At 36.9% G+C, this 14,436-nt stretch overlaps 1 protein-coding gene across 2 annotated transcripts in view; it reads right to left on the bottom strand.

Annotated features, from left to right (window-relative positions):
- The window catches only part of CCDC171 (coiled-coil domain containing 171), a 437,148-nt gene that overhangs the window by 321,996 nt on the left and 100,716 nt on the right, over nucleotides 1-14,436 (bottom strand). For both annotated transcript variants that reach the window (XM_043977119.1, XM_043977120.1), the window contains exon 5: nucleotides 3,297-3,435. In XM_043977119.1, coding sequence (XP_043833054.1) covers nucleotides 3,297-3,435 — 139 coding nt within the window. The remainder of the gene's footprint in view (nucleotides 1-3,296; nucleotides 3,436-14,436) is intronic.

Here is a 14,436-nt window from a genome sequence, read left to right as displayed (position 1 = left end):
CCTTCCCTCATGCCCTCAAACATGCCTGAGTTTCTCCTACCCTTAACCTATACTAGCATCCTCTCAAAGTTATTTTCCTCTGTTTCCTCCCCTTTTCAACCAAACTCTTAGAAAAAAAGCTATTTACAATTCCTATCTCCATTTCCTTTCTTTTCACTCCTTAACTCTTAGCAATCTGGTTTCTAAAATCATCATTCAACTAACACTGTTCATTACAGAGTTACTAATAACCTTAATAATTAGATCTCAACTGCCTTTCTCATTCATCATCCTTCTCAATCCATCTGCTCTATTTGATACTGCTGACCACCCACTCCTCCTAGATATACTTTTCTCTCTAGGTTTTTCTGACATTCCTCTCTCCTGATCCTCCTCCTCACTGGCCACTCCTCTTGTTTCCTTTACTAGTTTATCATCTATATTATAACCCCTAATTGTTACTGTTCCCAAAGATTTTGTCCTAGGCCTTCTTCTGTCTGTCTCTTCACCTACCCCTTTTCCCCCAACCTTTCTTCTCCCCTTTCTTTCCCCTGTTCCCTCTATTATCATTATGCCAATGAGCTAGTCAATCCCTAATCTCACCCCTAAACTACAGTCATCTAACTGGTCTCCTGACTCCAAGTCTCTCTGGTGTGTTTTGGTTGTTTTTTTTTTTTTGGGGGGGGGGGGCCCAATGAGGGTTAAGTGACTTGCCCAGGGTCACACAGCTAGTGTCAAGTGTCTGAGGCTGGATTTGAACTCAGGCACTCCTGAATCCAGGGCCGGTGCTTTATCCACTGCGCCACCTAGCCGCCCCCTCCAAGTCTCTCTTTACTCCAGTATATCTATCACATAGATGCCAAATTGATATTTCTTAAGTACAGGTATGACTATGTGGTTCTTCTACTCAATCAACTCCAATGGCTTTGTTAAGCTTTCCAGAGCAGTGAGGGTTAAGTGACTTGCCCAGGGTCACACATCTAGTAAGTGTCAAGTGTCCGAAGCTGGATTTGAACTCAGCTCCTCCTGAATCCAAGGTCGGTGCTTTATCCACTGTGCCACCTAGCTGCCCCCTTGTTAAGCTTTTTAAAGTTCTTCACTTGGCCCCAACCTACCTTTCCAATCTTACTGTACATTGTTCCCCTTCCTACACACTGTCATTCAGCCAAATTGGCCTTCTGTTTCTTACAGATGACACTCCATTTCCCATCTCCATGCCTTTGCATTGACCATCCCCCATCTCTGGAGTACAAGCCCTCCTCACTTCTACCTCAAAGAACCCCTCTTTCTTTAAAACAGAGCCCAAGCATCACCTTCTATATAAAGTCATTCATGATACCCCCAATTACAAGTGCCCTCCCTAATTACTTTATATTCATTTCTATTTATTTTCTATATACTTATATTTACTTATATGTGATAAGTATAAGTTATAAATAAATATATAAGAATCTAACATGAATATGTTTATATGTATTCTGTATATACTTATGAGTATGCCTTCTCTGTTATACTATAAGCTCCTTGAGAGTAGACATTACTTCATTCTTTGTATTTGTAACCCCAGTGCTTAGCACAGTGCCAGATATATAGTAAGTGTTTAACAAATGCCTGCTTAATAGATAAGATGGAACACGTCCAGTGAAAGGCAACCAGGATGGTTGTAGGGCCTTGAAATCATACCATGTTAATAACTAGTTGATGAAATTAGAAATGTTGATTATAGACAAAGGATTTTGATGGGAAGGAGGAGGAAATAATGATAGCTGTTTTAAAACATTTGAAATACCAATGTCATGTTGAAAAGGGATTAGAATTATTCTGTTTGTGCTCAGAAGGAAAAACTAGGAGCAATGAATAAAAATTCAAGCAGCTGATTTAGGTATTATATGTGGGCAAATGTCCCGATAATCAAAGCGATCCAATGCCTTGGGAGATACCTGGGGTTCTCCTTCCCTAAAGCCTTTAGCCAAAGTGGTTAAATTTTAGGCAAAATGGTCACATATCCAAAATTCTGTAGAGGGGATTTTTATCCAGGTCTGGGGAGTTTTCCAATTTTGAGATATTGTGATTCTGAATTTACAGAAAAAACACACTGTATTTTCCCAACCCACTATTGATCTAGGAATTGGAAAGGAGAAAAGTCTAGTACAGACCTCCATTACGTCTAAAGCTCTATGACTAAATTTCAAATTCATACAAACTGTGAAAAATTCTTTCAAACCAAGTACACCAAATATACCCAATCATAGCCACAATGCAACCAAAAGTTAACCAAGCAGTGGGGGCAATTTAAATAGAAATAAAAATAATTTCATTTAGGAATGGGTTGCTGTAGAAACCTTACCCGTACACCCAGGAAGCTATAAAGACAAGACACTGTAAACATACTTAAAACATCCTAAAATCTTTGGGGATGAAACAGTTACCAACAATGAAGTAATGATCTTTAAGGTGGATAATACTAACAGGAAAGTGAAACAAGGAAAAGCATGAGGCAGGGGAAAGAACATGAATTTGGGACAAAGGACATAAATTCAAATTCCAGTTTTACCACTTCTTAAATGTATAACCCAGGACTAGTTACTTAGCCTCTCTGAGCCTCAGTTTCACCAACTGTTAAAGTAGGGGTTACACTAGGTAACCGAAAACATTCCTTCTAGTGCTAAATCTATGATCATACTTACTATTAGCTATACTCTTTTTCTGTGGAAAAAGTAAGCAAACTGAATGGGAGAAGCAGATATGCCATGAGCAACCAAATTAAGGAAATACAGGATAATTTCAGGGTCACAGATTACTCAATGTTAAGTAGAAAGAGTGTTCAAAGATCATCTAGTCTACCCCCCTGATTTTTCCCAATTAAGATTAGGTCCAGGTAAGTAAAATGTCTTGAACACAGTCATACAGTATAACTGTAATAGAGAATGCATTTCTTCTAAATCTTTGCCAGTTTCTTTCCACTACCCCATATACTGTTTGAGGACCTCAGAGGACTTAAGATTGATAAATGTAAAGGGAAGAAAACTTGCACTGCCTTTTTTAAAAGGAAGTCATGTCTTAAGAGATATTTCACTAAATCATATTAGTCCTTCCCCTCCTGAACACAAAAGAAACCCAAATTAATGAGATTTACAAATTCATTAGTTAATGTGACTTAAGCTAGCATATCCAAGATAACCATTTTGAAACTTTATCCCAGTATATCAGTAAAGTTATTTTCATAAAACTCTTTAGCTTATGGCATAAGAAACCCCACAACACATCAACTTTTGACCCAATAAAGTAAGGACCATAGGGTATTTTTTTATCCTTACCATTGCTAGTTCTTCCTGTAATTCACTGAAACTTTTTTCATTACTCTGAAGTCTCTTTGAGAGGTCCATAATTACTTTCTTCTGTTCCTCGATCTCTTCATTTAGTTTCTTGTTTTTAGAGAAACACTCTCTTTCTAATCTGAAAAAGTAAAGTGTCAAAGCAGATTTTTCAAATATACTTTTGTCAATGGCTATTATACACCCTTAACAGAACTGACAGATGTACTATATATCATGTTTTCATGCCATAAGGCATTTATGGTTACCTTTCTTTTTTTAATAAAAAGGATTCTATACACTGAAATGAAAGATTTTAAAGAAATGGTACCTCCCCTTATGTTATTATATGTTTGTACTGTGCCTGGGGTTAGAAATAAAATAGATTTGGTGGTACTGGTTAGGCCTCCAAATTATTTTTGATGGACATACCACATTATCTTAGAAGCTTCTGCAAGACTGAGGAATTTTCTTACTTGACCATTTTCAAATAAATTAAAAATAGAATTGTAGAATTCACATATATATATACTTTCCATCAATTCTAATTAAAAGAGTAAAATAGCACAGATAAGCAAACAAAACAAAACCTGACAATCAGCTCTGAATTCCTTGTATGTTTTTGAGTCCAGAAGATTTACTGTCCTACTGTCCTACAGCTGATATTACAGTCTACATATTTTATTTAAGCATATTCACGGTGAAAGGCAGGTGAGAAATGTACTATTTGGAAGAGGAAATCCACTTTGGAATTTATAATTTTGTGAACATCATCCACAAAATATATGATATATATATGTTAATAGTAATAATCGGTTGCTTTTATATGCACACATGTATATGTGTGTATGTGCATATATGTGTCTGTGTATATAATCTAGATTTAATGATTTCAGATAAACATAACAGAAGATTTGCAACAGATCCCCAGTTTGGGAAATCATAATATAACAGTTTTATAATAAGACAAAGAAAAATATGTATTAATATATTAATAAAAAGCCACTCCTTAAATACCTTATTATATGTATCTTATTGCAAAGCTCGTGATAAATATTTGCAAAAAGACCACCAAGAAGATACTTGCAACTTATGTGCCAACAACTTTTAGAAAGTATGAGAATGTATAGAAATTCTATTTAAAAACTCAATAAGTCTCTAAATTAAATGAACCTATATTTTAACCCTAAGAGAACATCCTTTAAATCATGTTAAGAAATGAAAACAGAAAATTCTTTTATAGTCATATGATCATTCTTTTATAAAATGCTATTGCTTAAGTAGAAGTCTAACCATGTTACTTCCTCTATTGCTACTGGGACAAAATACAAACTTCTCTAGTTGCAAGTTAAAGACCATCACAAACTGACTCCAATAAAATCAATCAGCACAGATAGATAGATAGATAGATAGATATAGATATATATAGATTTTTTTTTTAGGGAGGCAATTGGGGTTAAGTGACTTGCCCAGGGTCACACAGCTTGTAAGTGTTAAGTGTCTGAGGCTGGATTTGAACTCAGGTACTCCTAACTCCAGGGCCGGTGCTCTATCCACTGCGCCACCTAGCTGCCCCCAACACATATTTATTAAGCAGTCCCCATGTGTGGGCACAGTGCTAAAGCTCTAGGCATACAAAAAAGACAAAAATAGTCCCAGTCTATTTTCCCAAGCCTCCCATGCGATCCATTCCAGATAAACTGGACTACTTGTTGGCACTCACAAAGGAAGTGCCACCTTTATATATGCCTATGATACATTTCTTCCTCAACTCTATTTCTTTGAATTCCCAGCTTCCTTTAAAACTTGCCTCAAGAGCTACCTCTCAAAGGTGGTTTTATCTAATCCCATCACTCCTCCAATTGTTCTGTATTTTCTTTACAGACATTTATTTGTATATAGATATGTTTTCTTGGTTGATAGAATACAAGCTCCTTGAGGCACAAATTGTCTTATTTTTATGTTTGTAAGCCTAGTCTCTGCAACAATACTAGAAAGATACTAGGAGCTTAATAAATGTCTGTTGGTTGATGCCCTTCGGAGGCAAATGACAGAAAAATATCCTTTATGTACCAGGAGATTCATCACAACATTTGTGGGGTTGGGGGGATAACAAAAAACTGAAAAACAAATATACGTCAAATAATTTAGAAATACTTGAGCATATTGTGTTATATAAATGTTATACATTATTACTATACCGTATGGAATAATGAATATGAAGAATTTAGCAAAACAAGGGAAGGCTATACAAACAGATTTGGAGTAAATAAAAGCAGAACAAGATAAGCGATATTCAGGGTGAGTAATATGAAAACAGGAATGAATGAAATTAGGTATAGACTAAAATTTCACATTATATACCAAGATAAGTTCTAAACAGATATATGAGTTAGAGAAAAGTCATATCATAACCAATTCAAAAAGCAAAGAAGAAATTACCTCTTGGAACTACAGATAGAGGAATTACTTGTGACCAAAGAAGGGTTAGAGAGGCTAACAGAAAATAAAAATGGACAATTTTGATTACATAAAATTTAAAAGTTCTGCACAAATAAAACCAATGTAATCAAAATTAGAAGGGAAATGGATAAGTGGGAAAATCTTTGCAGCAAGTTTCTCTAAAAATAGCCTCACTTCCAAGATGCATAAGGAGCTGATTCAAATGTATAAGAACAAGAGCCATTCCCCCACAGATAAATTGTCAAATGGTATTAAAAGGCTATTTTCTGGGAAAGAAATCCAAGCTATCAATAGCCACATTTTAATGCTTAAAATTACTAATAATCAAAGAAATGCAAACTCAGAGGTTCTACCTTATATCCACTAGGTTGGGAAAGAAAACAATAAATAAAATGACAAATGTTAGAGGGGCTGTGAGAAAATAGACACATTAATATATTATTGGAGAGGGTGGCTAGGTGGCACAGTGGATAGAGCACCGGCCCTGGAGTCAGGAGTACCTGAGTTCAAATCCGGCCTCAGACACTTAACACTTACTAGCTGTGTGACGTTGGGCAAGTCACTTAACCCCAACTACCTCACAAAAAAAACCCAAAAAACAAAACAATATATTATTGGAGCAGTGAACTGATCCAGCCATTCTGAAAAGCAATTTGGAACTATGCCGCCAAAAGTCACTAAACCATATATATCCTTTAGATCATTATATACTAGGCCTATACCCTAAAGAGATCAAATATAGAGAAAAATGATACATACATACAAAAACACTTATAGTGGCTCATTTTGTGGTGGCAAAGAACTGGAAACTGAGCTAGTGCCCATCAATTGGGGAATAGCTAAACAACTGTGGTATAAGAATGTTACAGAATGTTATTATGCTGTAAGAAATGACAGAAGAGATGGACCAAGGAAGACTTGGAAAAAATATGTACAGTGAAGTGAAGAGAACAAGGAAAACAATTTATACAAGAACATGAACATTAAAAAATACAATGTTGAAAGACTTAAGAATGTTGATCAATGTGGTAACTAACCACAATTCCAGAGGACCAATGATGAATAATGGAATCAAGATGCAGTGAGACAGGGGGGCGGCTAAGTGGTGCAGTGGATAAAGCACCAGTCCTGGATTCAGGAGTACCTGAGTTCAAATCCAGCCTCAGATACTTGACACTTACTAGCTGTGTGACCCTGGGCAAATTACTTAACCCCCATTGCCCCACCAAAAAAAAAGATGCAATGAGACATATATTTTGGGCTATGGCCAACAAAAGAATTTGTTTTGCTCAATGATGCACATTTATTATTATGGTTTGATTTCTTTTTATTCAATTGGAGAGGGAGGTGAACTAGAGTGGGAGGATTAGGGAAAAGGTATCTCACTCTCTTCTCTCCGAAATGATAATACAGAAGAATTAAACAAGCAGGATAGCTTGAGAGTTACATGTTAAATTTATTATAGACTTAAAAAGAGGAGCAAGCTCTACATAATAGATTGAGACAATCAAGTATAATCTCTTATTCTACAATGTGGAATATGTATAAATGCATATTTGGTGTTTCTTAAGTTCAGAATAAAAAATAAAATAGTATGGAAAAGAAAGGTATGAATGAAAGAGAAGGCATATATTAAACACTATGTATCAGGCACTGTGCTAATGGGGATACAAATATATACAACTAAGATAGTCCATGCCATCCAAGAACTTAAAAAATAGAGGAAAACAACACATACAGAGGAGTAGTGGCCAAGAGAAACCTGTTGATACTATTGACTTTATTACTTTTTTTTTTTTCAAAGCCTGGGCTAGGCATAAAGGTGACTAAGAAATAGTGTGGTAAGTGAATCCAGCCTCAAAATGGTAATACTCACCAATAAGAAAGCCCTTGGCAAGAACTTGGGAGTCCCAGGTTGGAAACAGAAGCTAGAGTGTAGGAGCATAATCAAGGAAGACATGGTAACACATAGAATTCAGGTAAAATATTATTATATATTTATATATATATATATATATATACACTGATTCTACATGATACTACAATTACTTAACAAGTATTTATTAAGAATCTACTACACCTACCAGATTGGCTAAAATGACAAAAAAGGAAAATAATAAATGTTGGAGAAGCTGTGGGAAAATTGGAACACTAATCCATTGTTGGTGGAGCTGTGAACTGATCCAACCATTCTGGAGAGCAATTTGGAATTATGCCCAAAGGGCAATAAAGCTGTGCATACCCTTTGACCCAGCAATACCACTTTTGGGTCTTTTTCCCAAAGAAATCATGGAAAGGGGAAAGGGACCCACATGTACAAAAATATTTATAGCTGCTCTTTACGTGGTGGCAAGGAATTGGAAGTTGAGGAGGTGCCCATCAATTGGGGAATGGCTGGACAAGTTGTGGTATATGAATACAATGGAATACTATTGTGCTGTAAGAAATGATGAGCAGGAGGAGTTCAGAGAAACCTGGAGGGTCTTACGTGAGCTGATGATGAGTGAGATGAGCAGAACCAGAAGAACATTGTACACAGTATCATCAACATTGAGTGATGATCTACTGTGATGGACTATATTCTTCTCACCAATGCAATGGCACAGAAGAGTTCCAGGGAACTCGTGATAGAAGAGGATCTCCAAATCCAAGGAAAAAAAAAAAAAGAACTGCAGAGTATAGATGCTGAATGAACCATACTATTTCTTTTGGTTTTTGATGCTGTTGTTTTTTTCTATTTTGAGGTTTTTCATCATTGCTCTGATTTTTTCTCTTATAACATGACTAATGCAGAAATAGGATTAATGTTATTATGTGTATATATATATAACCTATATCAGATTACCTGCTATCTAGGGGAGGGGGAGGGAGGGGAGGGAGGGAGAAAAATCTGAAATTGTAAAGCTTGTATAAACAAAAGTTGAGAACTATCTTTACATGTAACGGAAAAAAATAAAATACTTTATTAATTTAAAAAAACAAACAAACAACAACAACAAAAAGAATCTACTATATCCAAGCACTATATATACAAATAAAAATTTTTAAATACCTCTCTCCCTCAAGAAATTTACATTCTTCTTACTAGAGGAACATAACATTTACACAAATAAATTTAAAAAATATAATTTGAAAAGGGAGAGAAAATACTAACAACTAAGGGTATCAGAAAAGGCTTGCTATAGAAGGTGGTATCTGATATAAGTCTTGAAGAAATCTAAGGATTTGCAGAGTTAGAAGTTAAAAGGGAATGTATTTCATGTAGGCAGTGAAGCTATACAAAGGAATATAAAGGAAATACAATACTGAATGTGTAGGATGGCAATTCTTTTGTCTAAGAGAAGCTCTAAGAAATACTAAAACACTTCGCTATGGCTATTGACCAGTAAGTGTAAAGGAGGCCCAAAATAGGTGAAAATAAGGAATATCAAGACCAAAAGTTATAAACATCCTCCACTGAATATATACACTGGATTTTAGAACCACCTTGGCAAAATTCCCCTGGCAAAATATTTAAAGCTAAGGGAAATGATGCAGCACTATCAACTTCAATCCTTGTAATTCCCATTTTAGTAGCAGAGAGGGAGCCCTTAACTTCACATCTATCTCCTTAAACTTCCCAAAATTTTACCCTTGGAACCATGTCTTCTATTGCAAGTACAGTCGATTCTCATCATTTGCAGTAGGTACATTCTATAAAGTCACCACAAACATTGAATTAACAAATATTGAAACAATGCTCCTAGGAGAAATGCAGCGTTTGGTTCCTGTGAGTCTCTGGTCAAACAACATTAACTTTGGCACTTTCCAGAGGAACCTCACATACAGATTGGCAAATTTACTCTTTCTTTTTCTGGATGTACTATATTGCTGATTCATTAACATTGAACTCATAGCCAACAGCACTCATGCCCGAAATAAATATATCTAATACATTTCTTTTCTCTATAAGGCACATCAAAGCATTCTTGCACTAAGGGACACCAAAAAATACTTCAGCATTATGCTTGGTGGCCCATTTCATTTTTTTTTTTTTTGGGTGAGGCGATCGGGGTTAAGTGACTTGCCCAGGGTCACACAGCTAGTAAGTGTCAATTGCCTGAGGCCACATTTGAACTCCGGTCCTCCTCAATCCAGGGCCGGTGCTTTATCCACTGCGCCACCTAGCTGCCCCATTTTAAACAGCAAAGTCACCCACAAAAATGGGGAAAACTTGCACTAAATAGACATAAAAAGGCCACTTGTTTATAGTATGAGAGTTGCAGCAAGAAGGAAGAACCTTGTTCAACCTCAGCTGGGAACATGCATGCCAAACTCCTCACATTTTTCAATTTACTGCATATGTCCATAAGTATAAGTATACGTATATATGTATATATGTGAATAGTGATTTTTGTGGTTACAAATTTTAACAAGTAGGCAAATTTTCAAATACACGATCTGCTAATAATGATAATAAATTATAACTTGGAACCAGGGCCAACCAATATAGGTTTGATTCCCCATCATACGTGTCAAAGAGAAACTATAATTGTGAATCCTCACAGTTTTTGAATAAATCCTGGATGAATATCCACATTATCCTAAGGAAAAGGAAAAAAGAAGATACCTCATGGACACTTAGCTAAGTGTTTTTACACAAGAGGTTTTCTTAAACTGGGTCTGAAGCTTTCTTCACCAGCATTTCAATTTCATCATTAAGTTCAACATCTTTGCAGTTTCTGTAAGCTATTTCTGCAAGTAGGCTCTGTAGCATCAGGAGTCCTTTAAGAATAATCATTTTCATTTTTTGCACTGAAACAGACGGCTTTCTGAGCTTTCCTACCATTCAAAAGTGGGCCCATTTCTTGGTTGTCTTCAGTCCTTTTCCTCAGTTTTCCTTCAAATTAATCCTTTAGTGTCTCTTTCAAAAAAGTGAAACTTTTTACAATTTGTAGCCCTTGATCTCCCACTCAGTGATCATCTTCAAACACTGAACTTTTTACTGCATTTGAATGTATCCCCTTGTCCTTTTGGCATTCCGTTATTTAAATAATCATTGAGTGAGTTAACTCTCCACATGTTTAATATATACTGTGTTTTCCTTGAAATTAAACTAGAGCCATGGCTAGAAATTCTGCCACCTGAAGTAAATTTGATTGAGACAGGAGGAGGGGAAGGAGAAGAGGTACCTAGGGTATGGTAACTCCTAAACTTGGTTGGGGTATTCTGGAAACAGAGGCCATGTGTTCAACATGGACAGAGGTTGTAGTAGAGATTGTGAGCTAGATACTTGAACATACTTTCTAAGAGGAAAGGTATGACTGGCAATTCAATAAATGATAGTGACAAGTATCTAAACAGGTTGGAGTGAACTTTAAAGAAGAGATGGATAATAAATGGAAGTAGTTGAAGAAGAGAGTTTGAAAGGGGCAATAAGGAACAAGGACTATGAAAATTGTTCTTCCTGGTATTATGTATCAGAGAGTGTAAGAGATGGATAGTCAGCTTTGGAAGTATGTTATCCTGAGAAGAAAGCTCATTTTCATTAAGCACCAAAGAATGAGACGTGCTCTAAAATAAAGGGGAATTCAAAAGAGGCCAGGAGGGTCCAGAGGGTATAGTGGAAAAGGAAGGTAGAGAAGGATAAGGACTGGATAGGATGGAGAGAGGTAGCAGGAGAAAAGAGCTTTAACGTAGGCAGAAATCAGTTCTGAATCACAAAGATTAAGAGAGCAGGACGTAAGCATTTGCCAGTTATCAAACTGAGAAATATCAATTCTAGAGAAGTTAAATCATCTCTAAGATTAAAATTAGAAATGTGAAGTGTCTGCAGAGACCAACTCTAAGGAAGCATATGTTTCAGTTAATTTCACAGAGTAGGGAGGTTTTTCAGTGGGTTATTTGTTGAATATGAAAAATACCAACTGTCAGAATCAACAAATATGTGGTGAGGAGTTAGTCTGAGCAAGACACTATTCTCAGTGCTAGGAAAACTAAGGGAGCAGTACGAGACACTGTCTACATCCTCAAAGAGTTCATAGGTAGGAAGTGGTAACAAACATACACCACCATTGCTGATGATTTTGTGTAGGTGGCCTGAATGAAGTGGATCCACAGATCAGGCAGAATAATAATGGCAGTGTACCCCAGCAGCTAAAAGGCCCTAGCCTTAGGTCTATTAATGACCACTTGCATCTTGGGGTTAGCAGCTCAAACTGGGAAAATCAGCATAGCTGGTCTTCTAAAAAGGGGAGAAAGGGGAGAAAACACACACAACATGAGAGAGTGATATCTGATGCAATGCTGCCAAATGCCTAAGCCACTTTTGGCTTAGGTAATATGTGCCATTTCTTATAGCTAAGAAGCATCATTCCACATGCAGACAACTCCTAGCCTGAACTCATGCCTACCCTTAAAGAGTGATTCTTGATTTGTACTTTAGATGGTTAGCCAAAATTGGATGGCAATATAACTTCTCCTGCAACTCACTGTACTGCTATTGATAATCTCCCCAAAGACCTGACTCTGCAATTTCCTACCATAGCTCTTCTATGATGTGTCAAGAGTCCAATAACTAGCTTTTCTTCTCTTTCTGACCTTTCCCCTTTCACCTCCTGGTTTTACCCTCCCTTCAATCAGCACCCCACCCTTTTCTTTCCCCTTTCCCCTTTAACTTCCCTATAAGGTAAGATAAAATTCTATACCCAAATGAGTGCATATGTTATTCCCTCTTTGAGTCAAATCAGATGAGAGTAAGGTCAAGGGGCAGCTAGGTGGCGCAGTGGGTAGAGCACCGGCCCTGGATTCAGGAGGACCTGAGTTCAAATCCGACCTCAGACACTTAACACTTACTAGCTGTGTGACTCTGGGCAAGTCACTTAACCCCAATTGCCTCACAAAAAAAAAAAAAAAAAGAAAGAGAGTAAGGTCAAAACAATGCTCATCCATCTCTTCCTTCCCTCTATTCTAATAGATCTTTTGTGCTTCTTCATGTTATGTGATTCACCCCATTCTGCCTCCCTTTTCCTCTTCTCCCAGTATAATCCCTTTTGTCACCCTTTAAGGTGTTGTTTTTCTATCATCACATCAGAATCAACTTATACCCACACCTTCTGTCTGTGTGTATTCCTCCTATCTGCCTTAATAAAGATACAGTTCTCAAGAATTACAAGAATCTTCTTCCTGCAGAGGGATGCAAACATTTTAACCTTATTGGGTAACATGTTTTGGTTTTTTTACCTTTTTACCTTTTCATGCATCTCTTGAGTCTTGTATTTGTAGATTGAATTTTCTGTTCAGTTCTGGACTTTTCATTAGGAAAAGTTTAAAGGCCCCTATTTCATTGAATGCCCATCTTTTTCCCTGAATGATTATGATTAATTTTGCTGGGTAGTAGATTCTTGGTTGTAATCCTTGTTCCTTTGCCCTCCGGAATATCATATTCCAAGTCCTCTAATCCTTTAATGTTGCAGCTACCAGGTCCTGTGTAATTTTGATTGTTGTTCCTTGATGGTTAAATTCTTTCTGGCTGCTTTCAGTATTTTCTCCTTTACTTGATAATTCTGGAATTTAGCTTTGATATTCCTTGGAGTTTTCCTTTTGAGGTCTCTTTCAGGAGGTGACAGGTGGTTTCTTTCAGTGATGTTTTTTTTCCTTTGGTTCTAGCACTTTGGGGCAGTTCTCCTTAATAATGTCATGAAATATGCTCTCTATGCTCTTTTTTTTTTATCATGGTCCTCAGGTAGTCCAATTATTCTTAGGCTGTCCCTCCTGAATCTATTTTCCAGGTCTGTAGTTTTTCTAAAGAAGTATTTTACATTTTCTTCTACTTTTATATTCTTTTGATTCAACTTTACTTCTTCCTGTTGTATTCTTAAGGAATTATTTTCCTCAGTCAACTTTTGCACCTCCTTTTCCATTTGTCCAATTGTATTTTTAAGTCATTATTTTCTTTTTCCAAGCTATTGAATTTCTCACATTTGCCTTCTACCTCTCTTATTTGGTTTATAAAATCCTTTTTGAGCTCTTCCAAGAGGGCTTTTTTGTCTCAAGGCCAATTCCTCTTCCCCTTTAAGGCTTTACATGTAGGCATTTTATCACTGTTGTCCTCCTCTGAGTTTATGTTTTGATCCTCTCTGTTGCCATAGTAATTTTCAATGGTGGGGGTTCTTTTCTATTGCTTATTCATATTTTAGCCTCTTTTGTGCCTTTTAAGGTTGCATTCTGCTCCTGGGGTACAGCATGCACTGTCCCAAGCTTCTTTTGTGGGGAACCAGGGACCCAGTCACTGGCTTTCTTCTCTGAGGCTTCAGCAGTTTGCAGCTTGTTCAATGCACAGGAATGACCCAGCCTGGTTGGGTTTGCTGGGTAGCAGATACCCCAGTTGGCAGATTGCCTTCTGCATTGGGGCTGGAGGACCTTTCAACTGACCTGCTGTGCACCTACCTTGCTGAGCTAGGAAAATGGGACCTCAGTTGCTGATCTGTGTTGTTTCTAAGAGTTTCGCTGGCTTGTCCAAACACCCTCTGCGCTGAGTTATGTTCTACTTTTACCCAGATGAAACAGACTGGAAGATCTTTTAGGTTATCTTAAGTCAGAAGATTGTTTCACTACAGTTTTTTTTACAGGTTTTGCAGCTCTCCAGAATCTGTTGAGAGGCTTAATTTAATGTTGTGTCTGAAGGAAATTTGGGAGAGCT

Source organism: Dromiciops gliroides, chromosome 1 (assembly GCF_019393635.1).
Source record: "Dromiciops gliroides isolate mDroGli1 chromosome 1, mDroGli1.pri, whole genome shotgun sequence".
NCBI classification, from domain to species: Eukaryota; Metazoa; Chordata; class Mammalia; order Microbiotheria; family Microbiotheriidae; genus Dromiciops; species Dromiciops gliroides.
This window is presented reverse-complemented; position numbering and strand designations above follow the sequence as displayed.